The 19,333-nt window shown below is 49.5% G+C and overlaps 1 protein-coding gene across 3 annotated transcripts in view; it reads left to right on the top strand.

Annotated features, from left to right (window-relative positions):
• Positions 1-19,333, top strand: part of Eml1 (EMAP like 1) — a 147,030-nt gene that overhangs the window by 90,287 nt on the left and 37,410 nt on the right. For all 3 annotated transcript variants that reach the window (XM_005000496.4, XM_063241127.1, XM_063241126.1), the window contains exon 3: positions 11,185-11,317. In XM_005000496.4, the coding sequence (XP_005000553.2) occupies positions 11,185-11,317 (133 nt within the window). The remainder of the gene's footprint in view (positions 1-11,184; positions 11,318-19,333) is intronic.

Raw genomic sequence — 19,333 nt, 5'->3', positions numbered from 1 at the left:
ACATTTTCACACGTTCGGAGAAGGGACTTCTTTCTCTGTCCTTCAGGTAGCTATGACCAATCCCATGTGAGACACACGCTTGGTGATGTCCCTAGTTTGAGTAATCTGTTAAAGTCATCTTTTCCTCCTCCTAAGATACAGAATGATTCGGATATTTTAAATAGAAACCAGGTTATTTTAGGTATTCTTGACCTACTCAACCTTCCAAAAATAAATCTGATGACTCTGTGTCCCAAAGGGTACATCTGAAGTAGCTGCCTTACGTGAAACTCCAGACTTGTAAAACTTCTTTATTTTTAGCAAAGGGGTGGGGGAGATAATATAATGGACAGTCTAGGAGTTTCATTTTTTCTTGATTACGAATGAAGTTTGATTTTTATAAAACTTCTAAGTGAATTTTTTTTTTGTTATCTGATATTTCTCTACAAGATTCTTTTCCTAAGGGAAATGAATCCCAGCATAAAAGCCGGAAGACCACAGTGACAAGCAAAAGACAGGCCGCAGGAAGGCAGGCAAGGGGGTGGGTAATGTCCCCACCTTCTGTGCAGCTGAGCAGGGCTGGGGTTCCCAGTCAGAGCCCTGGGCACTGTCCACACCTCACTCTGGCCAACTGGCCCTCGTAGTGATGGTCTGGTGAGGGAATCTTATAGACAACATGGATTTTAGGCAAATCCTTGTTTTTTAAGAGATCATATGATTGCAGGCTAAGTCTACCTTAAATCTTTGGGAACTTTATATATATATATATATATATATATATATATATATATATATATTTAATTTTCTCTTCCCCCCACCACCACTGGGAATCAAACTCAGGACTCGAGTTTGCCAGGTAGGTGCTGTGCCAATGAGCTACATCCCCATCTTGATCTTCCAGAATTTGCAGACATATAATCTCAAGGATGAGACCAGAGATTAAACAGAACATTTATTTATGTTTTATATGTACCTTGCATATACCCTCAAGTGACTATGAGTCATTTCTCTATTACTGTAACAAATACCAGAGACAATCAAATTCATCCAGAAAAAAGGTTTATTTCTGCGGGCAGCGTGGGAAGATTTGGTCCAAGGCCAGCTGGTGTGATTGCCTTGGGCCGTGGTGAGACAGCACATCATGGTGGCATCGTATGATGAAGGTTCATGCTAAGAAGTTTAGGGCGAGGATTCAGACCTTCAGGGTCTGTCTTTGTGTTATTGCCTGGTTAGAGTTAGAAGTAGGCGGCCCTGGAGAGCCCGGGGTGCAAGACCCGGGGTGGCTCAGCTCAGGGCTAGTGCCTGCCACATGTCCTTCTGCATGCTGTGACCGTCTCTGTCACACTAGAGGTCACACTCACCAACCTTAGTATTGCCTGTAAGTCAATAAATAATAACGTGGATCGGATGAACAGTTCTCCTCCTACATGCCGCTGGGTATTTGTGCTGAAACCGAAAATCCCAGCATGGGATTGGCCGGCAGGAAGTTGTTCGGATAGCTGTGGTAAAAGGAAACATCCTACTAGCTGACAGGAAATTGTTCTGCTGTATGCAGTGAGTGGAAATTGAAAGCATTATTTCCAGACCAGCCGCACCACATACGTTCATCTGCATGTGAGCCCCCCACCCCTCCCCATCTCATCCACGTCCTTTTATGGTCTTGCTCTTGGCTTTACGTTTGGTCCCGATAATCAGCATTGCCTGCCTCGCATTAGAACTTGAGATGCCAGCTGGAGAGGGCTCTGACATTCCACTGAGAGGGGCAGCCACTGTCTCTGGACTTCATAGACCATCAGACAGGAGACTAAGCCACATTTTCAGGGCTGGTTGGATTCAGGGAATGTTGGTTTTCTCGAAAGAAGATTCCTTTGGAAGAGAGACTCCTGACGGTTGGTGGTTGCGGTGAGCGCTTTTCCAGGAATCTCTGCCTTTGCATTAGGGCCTCACTGTCCACTGTGAGGGCTGGGCAGGGACCAAGGGCTGTGCCATTTCAGAAAGTCACCAGCTGGTCGCTTTGAGACGTTGACAGTCATAGGGCAGCCGAGCTTCAAATGAACACCTGACTGTGGGGAGAGGTGGCGTCCAAGTGCTCTCAAAAGTAACACCAGGACAGTAAGCTTTGGATTAGACTCACGGGGGTTCTAGCAGCTGATTGGTTTGACCATAAGGGACAAAATTGTTCCACTGAAGGACACATTGAACCATTTGACTCCCAGGGACAGATCTCGAGGCCCAACAGCCTCGTGAAAGTAATTGACTGACTCAGTGAATGAAGGCTCCCCGGGATAGGTAGGGACTGGCCAGCTCCCCTAACATACAGTGCCCCGGATGTGTGATCTTCTTAGAGGCCTGAGCTGCCCACAGCTTAGCCTGGCCCCCAGGTGGCCTCCTTGTACTAATTCCCGTCTTACATCTTCACTGTAAAGAAAGAGCCTCTGCTTGTACAGTGGGCTTCCCGCATGCTGGGTTTACCTCCGACAGGACGACTGGGAAGCGCTGCAGTTTTGCAGAGCTTGGATACTGTGTAAAGGGGAAGAAGGTCAAGGAGTGGGTGGGGGTTGTCTTAGTTGCTTTTCTGGTTGCTTAGACAGAATGCCCAACACTCAGTGCTAAGCAAGGAAAGGTGTATTGGTTCACGGTTTGTAGAGGTTTTGAGTGTATAATCGACTGGCTCCGAGGCAGCTGGCTTGTGAGAGGGGATCCCAGAGGAAAAACAGTCCATGGCAGGGCAGGAGACCGGAAAGCGGCAGCAGCATGCTCTCTTTTATCTTTCCCAAGCTACCCAGCTTTTGGGTGGTGCCACCCATACCCAGGTTGGGCCTTCGTATTACCAACACCCAGAACCACACCACACCAATCAGAGAACTGATAGATCCAGCCACCTTCAAAAAACCCCACCTATGACCCATGAAGCTTTGAGGAGAGAGCTAGCACCAGCAGAGTGGGGTGCACAGAGCCCCTTGCTGTGGCGGCCGTGGAGCAAGCACAGAAAAACGCACAGTGGAGACCGACTGAGTGGGAAAGGACAGGAGATCAGGCATGGCTGGAAACCGGGGCTTTTCCCTGTAATCCGGTCCTGCTCATCTTCACCGTGTGTGTGTGTCCCTGGGAACAAGCAGGGGAATGTCTGTGTATGACGCTGACTCCAGAGCAGGATGTGAAGCCACACACACTGGGTCGCCTCAGCTGAAGGGTGAAATGCAGGCACAAAAGCCAGATGAGGTGTATATCTCAGTGGTAGAACTACGAATTTCTTTCTTTGAAAAGCACTTTGTTTCTAGAGGTTCTGCGATGTGTATTCCTTAGTCATCATAAAAATGTGCCTTAAAAATCACTTCTTTTGCCATTTTCAGTTTACATTTGAAGAAGGCTGGGTCCCAGCAGAGGGTGGATCGTGGTTGGAGCTCACTTAATAACTGACCCATCCTCAAGTGCATGGCTGATTTGCATTTTGAGGCTGGAATTTTAAGTGTAAAATGTAGATTAAAATTAGTGATTCCCTGTGTGTCTGAGATTATCTTTTTTTAAGGCAGTAACCAACCTTGGTTCATATTTTTTTATTTGAAATTTAACTTATTTACTCAGATCCCAGTGCGACATCTTTTTTTTTTTTAAATACTTCAATGCATCAAAAATTTACAAATATTTTTATTGGTTACATCATCTAGTGGATTCATTCATTCAATAACAGATTGGAGAATTACACTAATTGATAGTTTCATGAATGAACAGACCAGGAAATCACTAAATAGAATTCTCAGCTTCTGCTGAAGATGTCCCTAAGCAAATCAGGCTGGCCACAGGAGACACTGAAACCTCCCCGGCTCTGATTGTAACCTCCACAGCTGCTGTCACCCCCAGGCCACGGACAGATCGCTCCAGCCGCCTGTTCCAGCTGAGTGCTTAACGCAGTCTACAAAAAAGTCTCACAGCCCACAGCCGCCACTGCTTACCAGCTAAGTGCCGGACTTTAAGAGAGACCCTCTGGGTGTGCGGTCTCTACTCTCCTCAATTCCGTGCAGCAGGTATTACTGTGCCCCTGCAAGGAGGCTGGATTCTTTGCCCGGGCCTGCACTGCTGGCCGGGGACACCCCTGGGGCAGGGTGCCGGGGCCCGGAGGAACTCCTGTCCGTTCCGCTATCCCAGCATGCTGCATCTTGCAATATGATTTAAATTAGTATTATCCAAATCAAAACAAGTATTTGAGAAGCGATAGCTCTGTGTTCTGGAATGAGTGCTTTTCATCAAGGTTTAGCTTGATTTGCAAAATATTCTCAGTACGGCGTAGCCCTGTTTGGAATGCTAAGCTGCGGTCTCCGCACCGATTTTACGAAGCAGCACAACTAATGAGTTAAACATCCCAAGCTCTTCACCATCCACGAGGAGTTACCTTAGTTCTGTGACCTGAGTCACCGACACGAGGCCTACACGGCTCTTCTGTCTTTCTCTTGTCTTCTGTGCTTTCTCCTTCTCCTCACAAGTTGCTGCCTTACAGAAAAAACTTTTTATTTGCTTGTTTAGGTGAAACACAGAGTGTTTCTTGCAGTTTGCTTGCTCCCAGCTTAGACAGGTGTTCTACAGTGATTTATAGGAAAGGTTTAGAAGGTGATTTTAGCTTTTTGGAGACTTTTTTTTTTTAAGAAAGATAGTTGTAAAATTATGCACACAAAAACACAAAGGAAAGTGCCTTTCACCTGCCTTTATCATTTATCACCGTGTGGGCAGTTTTATTTATGTCCCCTCACTCTGGCTCACAGCACACTGAGTTATTTTAAAGGAAATTCATGGCGCTGTATCATCCTATCCATAAATATGTCAGTATGTATTTCTAAGCTATAAAAACTTTACATCTATAATGCCAGTATTATGCTTAAACTTGATAATAATTCCCTGCCATCCTCTGATACCAACTCAGTGTTCAAACTTGCCTAGTTGTGTAGTGAATGACTTTTCAATAGCAATTTTATTGAGATGTAATTCATGTATATAAGTCACCCTTCAAAAGTGTGCTATTCATTGGTTTTTAATGTAGTCACAGTTAATTCATTATCCCTAATTTTACTCTAATTCATCACCTATAAAGAAACCCCTAGTGTAAAAACTGAAATATTAAGATCCAAAATGTACCATAAACCAGACATGGTGGCGCACTCCTGTAATCCCAGCATTCGAGAGGCTGAGGCAGGAGGATGTTGCAAGTTTGAGACCAGCCTGGATACAAAGTGAGCTCAAGGCCAACCTAAGCTGCATAGCGAGACCCTGTCTCACTGACTGACTAACTAAATAAATAAAACAGTGTACACTGATACTGTGAAAGTAACAGGGAAAGAAATGGCTCAGAAGGAAAGAACAGCTGGGATAGGGGAAGGGAGAAAAAGAGAAGGGAAAAGGCTGCACACACACTCACAAGGTGGGGACTACACTGCTAAGCTCGTTAGTTCATCAAACGGAACGGTTTGTGCTTTCGTCGTTTGACCCACATTTTTTCATGTGTCTCTCTTGCCATCTGAGTTGCTCTGAAGATAACAATACACAACATATTAACCCTTGTTAATCTCCTATTATGTTGTTTTGAAATTCTGTATCTTCATTTTTATTCTTTTTTGTTTAAAACAAAGAAAGAAACTACTCCCCCAAAAAAGAAAGAAATCGCACATCTGTTAACAGCCATTCCTGGCCGCTCGGTGCCCAGCCCTGCTCCCGCTAATCTGTTTTCTGTCTGTCTGGGTTTGCCCAGCTCGGATGTTTTCCATCACTGACTCCTGCAGTTCAATATGTGGTCTCTGCCACGTCTTCGCTCACTTACAGAGGTTATTTTCAAGGTACCTCCATGTATTGTTTCTTATTTTTATGGAATAATAATAATTTCCTAAATTCAACATTTTCTGTATCTATTTGTCAGCTGATGGACATTTAAGTTGTTAATAAGTAACTCTGTGAAATGAGATCAGTTCCTTAACGTCTTTTCACCCCAGATTTTCTTTTCTTTTCTTTTTTTCTTTTTTTTTTTTTTTTGTGGGTACTGAGAACTGTACTTAGCACCTCTTGCTTGCCAGGCAGGCGCTGTGCTGCTGAGCTGGATCCCCAATATATTCTCACCATATTGATGGATTTTTGTGTATCTGTACATATGTTTGTTTTATTGTGTTGGGGTTTTGTTTTGCTGGGCTCTGAGACAAGATCTCACCGTATGCTTTCAGGCTGGCCCTGACCTCCCTGGGCAGCCCAGGCCCGCCCCACACTTGCAGTGATCCTCTTATCTCAGCCTTCTAATTGCTGGGATTACAGCGCCACCATGCCCAGGTGTTATTGAATTTTTAATGTTACAGGAGCCTTACACTTCCAAACCCATGTCTCAGAATTAAAATTTATAAACGTGGTACAGTGGATAACCACGTCCACGGCTACAGTACACTACACCAATAGGGTTTATTAAAATTAAACTTGTGCATTGTGATGCTTCTTAAATCTTTTAAACATGAGGCAGTAGGAGCGCATTAAGTCTGCTGTGAGTCTGCAGATCTCTGGCATGGGAGACCCAGACCCTGGCCTCTGCGTCCCGTGTCCTGGAAATACTTGAGGCACACGTCATCTCTCTCACAGACAGTGGCCCTGCAGACCTGTGCACAGGGCACTGTGGATCTGGTACTCCCTAAGGGTCAGGCTCTGGCTCGGAGGCTGGATGCATCTGTAGCTTTGCTAGATGTCAGTGAGGGTGACAGTGGGCAGTCCCCTCCCCAGCACTCCCTGCCTTCTCCAGAGCTGAACACAGACACCCTCCCGATTTTTATTTTTTTGTCTTTTTGAGACAGGATCTCACTATGTGGGTCAGGCTGGCCTTTAGCTCACTTTGTAGCCCAGGCTGGTCTCAAACTCACAACAGTCTTCTTGCCTCAGCCTCCTGAGTGCTGGGATTACAGGCATACATCATCACGCCCGGCTACCCCTTTCAATTCTGAAATACATAATTAACAATTCTTGCTATCTAAGGCTCGGATGGACTAAAATTAAACTTGGCATTTCTACATTAATTGCATACATATCAATAACACTTTGCATAATGAAATTTATTCCTAAACCTAATGAGAGGTTTTTACTGATCAGATATTGCATATTGAATATTAATATACATTGTTAGCAGTCTGTTGCTCTTTGGATTATAATTTAATCCCATAATGTGCATTAGCAGATTGGACTAGCTATACTTGAATTGCTATAGTTACAGGAACCGTGGTTTTGAAAATACATGATCACAGTAGCACTTTCTGAAGTCTGGCTGTTCTCTTCCTCTGTTAGCAAAGCCGAGGGCTGGGGACGTAGCTCAGTGTTGGAGTATTTGCCCCAGTTCTTTTCCAGGAAGGAAGGAAATCAAGGAAGAAAGGAAGGGAGGGAGGAAATTGGTTTGTTGGTTGGTTGGAGAGCAAGACAGGAGAGAGGAAAAAGAAAGAAAATGTTTTGTTTCACTTCATTTTGAGTGTGACGTGCTGAACCTTGGTAGAGGCTGGGCGTTGTCAGGTACCAAGCTGCAGTCTGGTCACAGTGAACTCAGGACGCCTCCTGGAAGCCTCAGCCTTCAGCCGTCTGGCGTGGATGGAGAAGCTGCTGGCCGTCAATGCTGTGCACAAAGCCACAGGTTCAAGCTGGCCTCATTCAGAGCAGGGAATTCACGTCCTCGGCTAACTCAGGGCCTCGGCGGCCGCTGCGCATTCTGACCACCCTCACCCGGCTAAAGGAGTGGAGATGACAGAGTGAGCAGATGGATACTCGAGGAGCATTTCAGACGGGAGCTTTTAGCTCCCCGGTGGCTTAGGAAAACAGGCTGATGGGCCTTGGCTGTGGTCACACTGCTGATCGGGGCTGCAGAGGCTCCCGAGCCCTGGTGCCTGACCCAGCTGTGAGCTGACAACTGTCGCCCACTGCCTGTGTGCTTTGCCTGTGCAGGAGGACGTGTCCAGGGACTGCCGCTTGTGCTGCTGGTGGACGATGCAGCATCACTCTTTACTCTGTGCTCAGGATGCTAATTATACCCCGATGTCTAAGACAGCGCATCTCATCTGGGGCAGAGCCACTTCTGGGTGTGGGGTGAGCCCTGGCATCTCTATCTTATGAGGAGTGGAGGCTTTGGCAGGGCAGTGACTTACCGAGGCCCCCTGGAGAGCTGTGTGGACAGGAAGCCAGGTCCCACCCATCCTCCAGGTGCCCTGTACCCACTTGCAGCTCCAGCCAGCAGCTCTCCCTCCCGCTCAGACTCTCCTGACACTGAGGTCATTGTGCTCCCTCCTCTGATGCCCTGTCCTGGGGCCCAGGTCCTGGGCTTTACCTTGAGAAGCAGGTACACTCCTTGGAGCACACAGTAGGAGCCCCAGGAAGGGCTGGATGGAGAGGACCCTACTACCAGGGGTTTTAAAAGCTTGAGCTCCTAGGGCTGCAGCTGTATTGGTAGGGAGCAGGCTGGAGCAGAACCCTGGAGCAGGACCCCAGTATGTGTCCCCCGTACCCCCTAAGTGTACCCTGGCATGCTCGCATTCAAAAGCGACAAAGCTGGCTGTCAGAATGAAGCAGGGTTTGCTGCGCTGTTTGTGGGGGGGACACTGAAGAGTCTGGGTGCCCAGTGTGAAACACAAGGTCCGACAAGGGAATGAGCCGGTCACCACCAGGGCAAGTGGAGCTTGGGAGCCGCAGCTGGCATCAGGGCGCAGCCTCTCCCTGTGTCTCCTGCAGCCTGAGCAGCAGAGCAGGGGCTGGGCTGGGCATGACCTGGCCACCCTGACGGGCAGGGTACATGTCCACTTCCACGTCCACTCCACCCTCACCTAGCACTCGGGTCACTGTGGCTGATTCCACTGGTCCATTCTGTGCCAGGTTGGTGCCTGTGGCAGGTGTCTTGGGCCATCAGAGCCACTGGAGGTATGGATGGGGCAGTGGGGAAGCGCTGTGAAGGAGCCTGGCTGGGCAGAGGCGGTGGCAGTGGATGGCAGAGGCTCACACGGGGCATTGCAGGCACGAGGGGAGCCAGAGAAGATGGTGGTGGCACCAAAACCCCAGCTGGAGGTGCTCTCAGGGCCTCGTTCCAGCTGGAGCCTGAAGCCAGGCCGAGGTTAAGGTGGCGGCTGGCAAGCGGGTGCTGTGGACCCGCTGTGGACCACTGCAGGTGGTCCCCGGCACTCCTGCGTGAGGACACCTCACTGTACCCCTGCCTTGTCTCCACTGGGTCCCCGGGCTCCTGAATCCACTGGGTCTCATCAACAGCCTTACCTTAGCACTTTATGTATGCGGGCATATCCTGGGGTTCTTCCCGGGGGAAGTAAATTGGGGAGGACACTGACCAAAATGCATGCATCTGTACACCCTGGGGCAGGGTGGAAATGGGGGGAGGGACAGAGAGGGCAGCGGGGGTTGAGGGCTGCGGAGAGCATGGATCCAGCAAGGAGAATGCTCGGGAGCCAGGACAGCACTGTGCGTGCTCGGGGTGCAGGGCTGAGGCAGAGCGGGCTTGGCCAGCCGAGAAGATCCCGGTCACACTGTCAGCTGCCAGTGCTGCCGGGGCCACCTCTCTGTCCCACAAGAAGTGAGGCTGCTCCTGGGCACTGGGAAGTTTCCATGTATTAAAAATTCAACATGAGAGCAGTAAAGTCCAGCAGATTTAATTTCAAAGTGGACACCATACATTTAATAGTATTTAAAAATAAACTTATTTTAGAACAGCTTTAGGTGTACAGAAAAGCCCCGCATGTGCAGTTCACTGGCAGCCTTTCCCCCGATGCTTGTGTCTTACATTAATGTGACATGGATGGACCACTGTGGGTGCGACATTGTTAGGGGCCGTGCTGCAGATAGGGGCGGTGGCACACGTCTGTAATCTTGGATATGTGGGAGGCTGAGGCAGGCGGATTGCAAATTCAAGGCCATCCTGGCAACTTACAAAGATCCTGCCTGATAAGAGAGAGAGAGAGAGAAAGAGAGAGAGAGAGAGAGAGAGAGAGAGAGAGAGAGAGAGAGAGAGAGACAAAGAGAGACAGAGAGAGAGAAGGTAAACTAACACCATGGTTTCTCATACCAGCGCTGATGCCATCCATGATGCACATGCACTGTCATTGGTACAGACCTTGACCGGCTGGCCAAGCGGGCATCCTGCAGGCCCTCTGTGAAGTACACTTGTGCCCCTTGCTGTCTGGCTGTGAAGAAGGCACCGTGCCACGCACATGAGAGAGTTGGGCGTTGTGTGCAGCCTCTTGCCTCAGCCTCCCGAGTCACGAGCTAACGAGCATGCACCGTCCCTGCCGGCTTGGTTCTTTCTTCGTCATCCTCGAATCCTAATTCGCTGCGGGAGCGCACCAGGCTGTTTATCAAAGGACATGTTGGCGATGCCGACTTTTGTCAATCAGGAGTAAAGCTACCATAAATACTGATGCGCAAGTCTGTGTAGAGGCAAGTTTTCAGGTCACCTGGGGAAACACCCAGTGTCAGTGCACTTTCTGGACCCTGTGGGGCAACCGTGTAGCCTTATCAGAACCGCCCAGCTGCCTCCCCAGGTGGCCCATTTTGCATTGTCCCAGTCACAAAGGAGACCACCTGCTGCCGCTCATCTCTCATCTCGGCCCCATGGTGGAACTGGGTGTGTGCTGGGGGCCGGCCTCCTAGGGGAGCTGTTTGTGTCTCCTGATGACAGTGACATCAGGCTTCTCTCCGTGCCCTTATTTGCTGTCTGCGTGACATCATTCTGTGGTGAGGAGTCTGTTCAGATCCTTTGCACGCTTTTAAGACCAAACTGGTTATTGTCTTTCTGCTGAATGTTGAGAATTCTTTTTATGTTCTCTCTGCAGGCCTTTTACCAGACATATTATTTGCAAATACTTTTTTCTCGATGTATGACTTGTACTTTTATCCTCTCGAGCATCTTCTGTGACTTTAAAACTTCTTCCGTGGATTGTGCTTTCAGTGTTGTATCTCAGATCACCACCACAGCCAAGACCATCCGCTTCTAGGAAAGCTACAGCTCTGGGCTTGTTATGGGGCCCGAGTTCCTCTTTGGGAGGAGTGTGAGGCTGGTGTCCAGGTCCACCATCGAGCACCACTGTCCCAAGCCTGGCTCACCTCTGCAGGTGTTTCCAGTTGGCGCCTCTTCCTTTCTGCATGGCTTAGCTGCTGTCAAGTGTCACCGTGACCCAGGGGACCGTTCTCATTTCCTCTCTACTTGTCTTACAGCGAGACCGCTGGTGCAGACCCTGCCTCTGAGGACCACCGTTAACAATGGCACCGTGTTACCAAAGAAACCCAGCGGCTCTCTGCCATCCCCGTCGGGCGCCAGGAAAGAAACCACCGTGCCGACAACCAAAAGGTAGGCAGAAGACACACCTGGGGCTCAGCACCCCTTGTCAGATTCTAGAGGTGCGACTTTTGGACATGTGTGACTTCTTCTCTTTCTTGTGTTAGAGTCAGATGTGCCACCTGTGAAATCTCCCTGGGTAAAACCACAGTGTGTCTTTCTGTATTTTTATTTAAAGTTCTCTTTATAAAAATAAGGAGACTGTACGGGAGGTTAAAACAAGTGTGCTATTCCTGCGTCCATATTTGAAACAGCAAAGTGCTGGTTGCCATAGCGACTTGGACTTTTTAAAAGCCGTAAATAGATAAGCTCATACTTTCAAATGCCTAACTGCAGAGCTGTAGATATTGATGTCTGCCAAACAGGCTGTAGTTTGCTTTCAATTTTTTTTTTTTTTGTTAATTCATAATAGGTATATTAGAGTGCTATATTTTGTAGCCAGTCTAAATTCTTTAGGTTGTGAGAAATGAAACACCTGATGCTTATATAATATGAAAGCCTCAAGGAAACCCTCCTGCAGCGATTGCTTTCAGGGGATTAAGAATCACCCAATTGGGGTTGGGGGTTTAGCTCAGCGGCATAAGCGCCTGCCTTGCAAGCAGGCAGTCGTGAGTTCGATCCCCGTTACCGATAAAAAGGAAAAAGAAAAAAAAAAAATCACCCAGTTGTGGAGTCCGTGAACATACTAAGTCAAGCCCAGCTGGGACTTGGGCTGGGGTCTGCCCCTGGGTTCCCCGGGGGCTAGGAGGGGCTCGTGCAAGTTTGGTACTGTTGGACCTAGAACGAATATCTACCCAGCCTGTCTCCTCTCCTTGGAAAGGAAGTCTAGGCCGCCCAGCATGTCCTGAAGGGGTCGGGAATGTGGTGGAGGAATCTCGGCTGAGGGCCTTCCCTGGGTGATTTCTTCACCTGTGCAGCGGCCCAAGGCCTGTGTCTGCCCTGTGTCCAGGTTATTCCAAGATGGACACTCCTGTAGAGCCCTGCAGAGTCTGGAAAAAAAGTTCAGTTTGTGGTTTTTTGTTTGTTTGGGGTTTTTTTGGTTTTTTTCGGTACCAGGGATCGAACTCATGACTGCCTGCTTACAAGGCAGATGCTTATGCTGCTGAGCTAAATCCCCAGCCCCTCAGTTTGTGTTTTGCATCAGGCTAGACCACAGGAGGGGTCTGGGTGAGACACAGAGGAGCATTTAATAGCTCACAGATCCAGGAGAAAATGGGGAGCCCTTGAGAGCTGACACCAGGACAACTGACCAACAGCCGGGGCAGTGGGGCCAGGTCATTAGAAGGCAGGGCGCCTGGCATCAGCCCCTAAGTTGGCCAGGGCACCGTGGATTGGAGACTTTAAGGAAAACCTGGGCCAAGAGGAGAACTGGCTGGCGCGATTCTGGGGCCTGCCGTCAGGGTCTGTATTGGGGAGACGGGTTTTGGGTCATGTGTCCAGTGCGGAAGGACATTTTAACCAGGACAGAGGTGAGCAGGCACAACTGGGTTTCAGACAAATGATGTCAAACCTGAGAATAAATGTGGACAGAGCTGTATTAAACAACTGGTGGCATCTTTGAAGTATCTGCTCTATGCAGAATGGCCTGGCCTTGTCCGGCCAACTCACTGTGTTTCGCCACACAGCTTCATGCGTTTATTTTTGTGAGTTTCTGAAAATGGTTTTAGCAGTACTCTTCAAAACCTTGAAACGCAATTCTTGGCCTTGTTTTATGTCTAAGTGAACCATTCGTGTTTACAGCCAACCCAAAATGACCTGGATTCTACTTGGCAGCAGCAGACAAGACTTCTGTGGGTCGCCATGTGAGATTAACAAGCGAGGCTTGTCTCATTAGCGCTCAGGTTTCCATCTGTTACGTTTTATAATTGGGGTAAAAAACACAGAACATTTAGTTTACCAGCTTCACGTTTGTAAGTATGCTGCTCAGTAGTGCTAAGGATGTTCATCTTGCTGTTTAATTGATGGCTAGAACTTTTTCATTTTGCAAAGCTTAAAATATATCCCTGAGATACAGCCCTGGGACTTGTGTCTCTACTTTCTGTTTCTTTTTTTGTTTGTTTGTTTTACTTTCTGTTTCTTGATTCTGACTCTGCCCGTCATTTCTGAGGAGGGTGTCACGTGCGTTTGTCCTTTTGTAACGGGGTTGTTTACTCGGCATAAGATCCTCCAGGTTCATCCTCGGCCTCGAGTATGACTGATTTGTCTATAAGGCTGAATAATATTCTGGTATAGAACCATCTGCCCGGTGCCTGGTTGCAGCAGAAAAACTTAAAGCAAAAAAAAAAGTGAAAATTGAACGTGGATATAATTTCATTTGCTTCATGAGAACGTGTGTCAGACATTCTTGGTCTCTTTCATTTTGTGGCAGTCTATTTGGCCCAAAGCAATAATGCCCACATTTGGGGTTTTCTTAGCCCTCCTGTGATTCACTGACATGATTTTCAGAATTCCTAGGAGACTGTATCTTGCCACATTTATATTTGAAGTATTTTTTTAGGGCAAGATGAATGTCAGGAGTGAGCTCTCTGAAACTGACCAGAGCAACAAGTAGAAGCGGCTATGTTTCCACAGAACATGAATGAGACGCGGAGGCATCACTGGGGACCCCCACCCCACTTCGTCTGTGTGTGGGGTTGAGACAGGGTCTTGCTATGTAGCCCAGGCTGGCCTTGAAATCCTCATGATCTTCCTGCCTCAGCCTCCAAGGGCCCCAGGTCTGGCTTCGCCCCCCTTTTAAGTCATTTCGGGGTAATTACTGGCTGGATACAGGATGTGTGAGCCACAGAACAACCTAGCAAGGTAAGTGCTGTTATCCGTTTCACCAGTGAGGAAACTGAGGCTCAGGGAATGAAACACACGGTCCAGGGAGGGGTCCCAGGGCTAGAAAAAAGCCCCCACCCCGTCTGTCTGTCTGTCTGTCTGCAGAGCACCTGCCACTCTCTCTGTGCCACACCCTGACCTCAGATACTTCTAAAAAGCATCCAGTGTGACCACAGCCTGGAAGGCGCCCATGTCATGCCCATCCAGTCTTTTGCCATCAGTTAGGGGCAGGAGCTGTGGTCCAGTGTGAGGGCCGCGCTGGGCAGTTTCCTGGCAGGTTTCAAGGTGGAGAGACAGAACCACCCATTGGTAAGGACTGTGGGCCGGACTCCAGGCGGCAATACGAAGGGCTTCTGGGCAGTGGTCACTCTCTGCTGTCTTTGGAAGAAGGAAGGAGAGAGGGAGGGACGGAAGAAATACCACAGTTTGTGGGCCCCAGGCCTTGCGTCCTCACCAGGTTGGAGCATCAGCAGTCTGTGCAGGACTGGCCAGTCATGCGGCTCGTACCACCTGGTCGGCCAGTCCCAAGCTGCCTGACTGGACGTCCGGTTGGCAGGCACCACCTATCATTCAGAGCGGCCTGGCAGTGAGACACAGGAATGACACCCCCGTCACGAATGTGTTAAACAGCAGCGATCTTTCCAGAAACAGTCTGAGGCCACCACAGACTCCGTGTTTCAGTTTACAGACTAATCCATTCGGTTACCTGCCAGGCCGTTACCAGCGTCCAGCTGCCCACTGGAGCTTGTGGCTTTCCAGACTCCTGGCTTCCTGGGCCCTGTGCATCGAGGTCCCCATCCATTCCAAAGCTGGAACTAAAAGTGACAGCATCTCACTGTGACCCTGTGGCCACGTTCCTACAGATCTCTCATTAGCAGAGAACTTTGCAGCGGAAAGAAGTGGGCAGGGCATTCGGGGTCTAAGGGTTGAAGCAGCTGTGGAGTAATTTGAAATATGTTTACAATCACGCAGGAATTTTTCAGTAATCAGAGTTCCAGATGAGCCGAGTTGGAGCATCTGCGGGGTGCACGTGAGGGTGTGTTTGTTTTCTTTTTCTCTGGGGGTTTTTCAGCCTGGTGCTTAAGAACAAAATCCCCTCTGGAAATAGTCCAGCCCCCAGCGGTTGTGCTCTGTGCCGCCAATTAAGACTTCTTTCGGGTTGGGGGCTTGCCTTGGGATCTTTGGGGACAGCTTTGTTTCCATTAGTCAAGGGAAAAAAGGCCAGAAATCCAGGGCCATCTTCGGAGGTCATACCTAACTCTGCAGTGCTGCAGCTGACAATAAAGATTTCCAACGCCAAGAAAGAGACAATCGCTCCTTCTCTCCGCAGTCCGCAGAGCATCACAACAGGCAGGGCTGTGAGAACAGAGATCAAAAGGACAAAACTGATACAGAAAGCGTGAGTTTAACAGTGCACAGTACGGAGCCTGAGACAGAATTGTAAAACTACCGCTTGCAAACAAATGGCCAGGGGTCCTCTGGAAGAAGAGTCCCACTTGTCAGAAGTACAGCGTTTGCAGCTGTCCTGAGTTCAGGGCCAGATTCACATCGTGGAGAATGGAAAGATAAAGTCCATCTTAAGTTGATATTTTTTTGTCTTTTTCCTTTTTATCGGTACCGGGGATCGAACTCACGACTGCCTGCTTGTGCCACTGAGCTAAATCCCCAACCCCTTTAAGTTGATTTTTTTAAAAAAAATTTTAATATATTTCTTTGTTATGCAGATCTAACGAGTCTATCCTCAGTAGCAAAATAGAAGTGGGAATATTGTCGTGTTTGGCCCCAGCCCTTATCTGGAGCGGTACGGTTCCCCCGCCGGAGGTAGTTGCCTTTGTATGGCAGGAAAAATAGCTTTTTTTTCTAGAAGATCCCTAAGACCACAGCCTTCCTGGGAAATGACTTGTATTTTGTCACAAAGATACCTGTTTTAGACAGTGACAGGTGTCTGCTGTTCTCTCTTTGTGTTATCACAGTCCATCAGGAGTAGGTGTCTCATAGTTTGCAGAAAAAAGCCACGCTGGTCCTAGTCCCCTGGAGACCCTGCTGTCTTCAGCCAAGTACGCGGTCAGTGGCCTAATCCATGTTTGTTGAGTGCATGATTGTCTTTAGTCCAGAGTTACTCTTCTGGCAGCCATGACAGAAGAAATCTCTGAGAAATCTTGCCTGAGCGCTACCTGTCAAATTTTGTTCTGCTTGTCAAAATTTGGGATCTTTTTGTAAAAATTTGAAAAACCCATTTCTGAACTCTTTAAGTCTCTTGACGAAAGTGAGCCTCGGTGGCTGCCTCTTTCTGAGCTGTTCCCACCCACGGGAAGGACGGCCCTGGCTCCCAGCGCCAGCCAGGCTCAGCGCAGACGGTTCACGATGTCTGAAGGTTAAACTGGCAGGAAGTCTCGGAGCGGAGCATGCGTAACGAGCTGTCAGGAGCCGTTTTATTTTCAGAATTCAGATCTGGAGGCTCGGTGTACGAGGGGAACAGCAGGAAAAGGAAGAAGCAACCTTTGTGTGTTCAAACCCCAGTTCTTCACCTGCCTGAGAGCCGAGAAATTCACTGCGTGGTTTTGTAGCCGCTCACAAGACAGTGCTCCGGACACTTTCTCTCTCTCTCTCTTTTTTTTCTTTTTTTGTCTTTTTGAGACAGGGTCTTACTATGCAGGTCAGGCTGACCTTGTGCTCACTCTGTAGCCCAGGCTGGTCTCGAATTTGCAAGGATCCCCCTGCCTCAGCCTCCCGAGTGCTGGGATCACAGGTGTGCACCACCACGCCCGGCTTGCTCTGGCCACTTTCAGAATAAGGAGCATTGTTCCTGTGTGCTGCGCAGAGGGACGCAGCTTGGCTGACTTCCCGCCGGCTTCAGGACGCTTCCTGAAGTGAGCCCATGGCGCCCCTCGTACGCAAAGTCTGTCTGTCTTCAGGCTTTTCTTTTCCATCCCCGCTGGAGTCCCCTTAAATCCTCTTTTGATTCACAAGCGCCCTTGGCTCTCAACAGGAAATGTCTTTTTTTTTTTTCTTGAAAATAGGACAATTGTGAGATTTTAAAAAACATGTTGATGCAAATGTGGAGATGACAAATGTCCTGAGAGAGCCGAGATGGACCAGACCCAAGCCTGCAGACGCAAAGCAGCATGTTTCTTCGAGCGCACACATCCTGCACCTTCTGGAAGCTTCTTAAAATCCTCGCCCGCACTTCCATGGCTGTGCTTGTGTTTATTCTGCTTCGTCCCTGCATGTGACAGGCCTGTGTCTTCTCCGTGCAGGCAGAGGAGTGGATCCCCCCGGGGGCCGCGCACTCAGCTGTGTTCCGTTCACCTCCAGTCTGAATGCAGTGGTCCAGTCCAGGGCCGTTGCAGGGGCGGTGAAGCCGTGCCCCAGCCGGCTGTCTGTTATCACCGAACATTCTAAAAGGTTTGCCATCGCTGGCCTAGCATGTCGCAGGGCTTCAATGGTATAACTTCGTTCTTTATTGATCAGCAGTGAGTTTGCAAACACCCAAGAGATGCTTGAAAGCCAGTGGGCCGCAGTGTTTTGTAAATCACTGTAATCTTAGGTGGCTGGTGGGAAGTGCATGCGTGTGTGTGCACATGTGTGTGCAGTCATCAGCCCATCATTTGCTGAGCCTCAGACAGGGGCCACTGTACCTCTGAAACCATTTCCACACCTGTGAAGTGAGGGTGGTGTTTTCTGCAAGGACAGCAAGGTCCAAGTGACACCGTGTGGGACCTGGGCGCTAGCTGTGTGTGAGCAGCGGACAGCTGCCGGCCTCTCCTCCCCTCCCCGGCCCGGGCCCCCGGTTGATCATCCGTCATTAGGAGATCAGTTCGGGTTCGCTGCCACTGACTGGTCGTCATGGTTTGTTCGGCTCTGCAAGAGTGTTTCATACAATTCCTTAAATTGCTGTGAACTTGCCGTGAACTCCCACAAGGCCGCCACGGAGGCGATACTGCAGGCTGCTCTGTGCCACGGCTCCCCGGGGCCCCATCAGCAGGTCACACGCAAAGCGTCAGGCCCAGCCTGGTAGGCACCCAGCAGAGAACAATCCTACAGGGCTGAGTTCACGTGGCTGTCCCCATCGGAAGATCTTGAACTCAGGCAAAAAAGCCTTTGTGATTTTTAGACTCCAATCCCACGCTGCAGAAATGTACTGTTCTCCTGAGGTCTGTAATTCTCCTGAAGCCAGACTGAGCAATCCAGTGGGTGTGGCGTTGTACAGGTTAATCCCGCACTGGGGAGGCTGAGGCAGGAGGATAGCCTGGCAAGTTCAAGGCCAGCCTGAACCACATAGTGAGACCCTGTCTCAAAAAAGCGAGAGAGAAAGAAAGAAGAGCTGGGGATTTAGCTCAGTGGCACAAGCACCTGCCTTAGCCAAGTGCGAGATTGTGAGTTCAATCCCTGGTACCAAATAAAACAAAAGGAAGGAAGGAAAGAAGATGGGACATTCTAAAGACTCACACTGGCCTTAAGATGTGCCCCTGCCCTTGCAGTTGGACACCGCTGCTGAAGTTCAGAGTTTCCTCAGCTACGAAAAAGACTGTGCCCAAAGAACACGGACATAGTTGGGATCCCGGTCACTTTATTGACTCTGCCCACCCCGCCCCGCCCCCCACCCTCCCCTCCCCCTCCCAGGTGAGCCCTAAGAAGCCACACACAGGAGATGCTTAAACACCTGCTAAATGGGCCAGACTGTAGCTCAGCCGCCCAGCACCTGCCAGGCAGCGCAAGCGTCTTGAGTTCAATTCCCGGTACCAAAAAAATAAACAAAACGTGCAGAGAGCTTATTAACTGGCCAGTGGGAAGGGACAAAGGGAGAAGGACAAAAGGAGGAGACCGAGCATGGACAGAGTCAGGGCTGCGGGAGACACAGAGGCCGCACCAGCAGGGACCTCGGGGTTTTGGTCACAGGGATGAGCGCGTGGAGACTGAGCCTGGCGCAGTGTCCTGCTGCTACGGCTCTGTGCGTTGGGTTCCGTGTCCTCCTTCATGGTCTCCCTGCCTCCGTCCTCCCTTCCTCTAGCTCCATTCCCTGTCCGCCACGCTGTCCCCGCCTCCGCTGCTGGTTTCCCAGCCGCTCTGCACTTGGAGCCTCCTGGGGCCGCTTCTCCCTCTCCCCGCTCCTCCCTCACCACTGCCTCGCTCCGTGGCTTCCCACGCGTCCACCAGATGGTCAGTGCCGTCCTGAGCCATCCAGTGACAGACAGGTCTCGGATCTGT

Source organism: Cavia porcellus, unplaced genomic scaffold, assembly GCF_034190915.1.
Source record: "Cavia porcellus strain 051 isolate PalLab524CR breed Dunkin Hartley unplaced genomic scaffold, mCavPor4.1 scaffold_31, whole genome shotgun sequence".
In the NCBI taxonomy this organism is placed as follows: Eukaryota; Metazoa; Chordata; class Mammalia; order Rodentia; family Caviidae; genus Cavia; species Cavia porcellus.
This window is presented reverse-complemented; position numbering and strand designations above follow the sequence as displayed.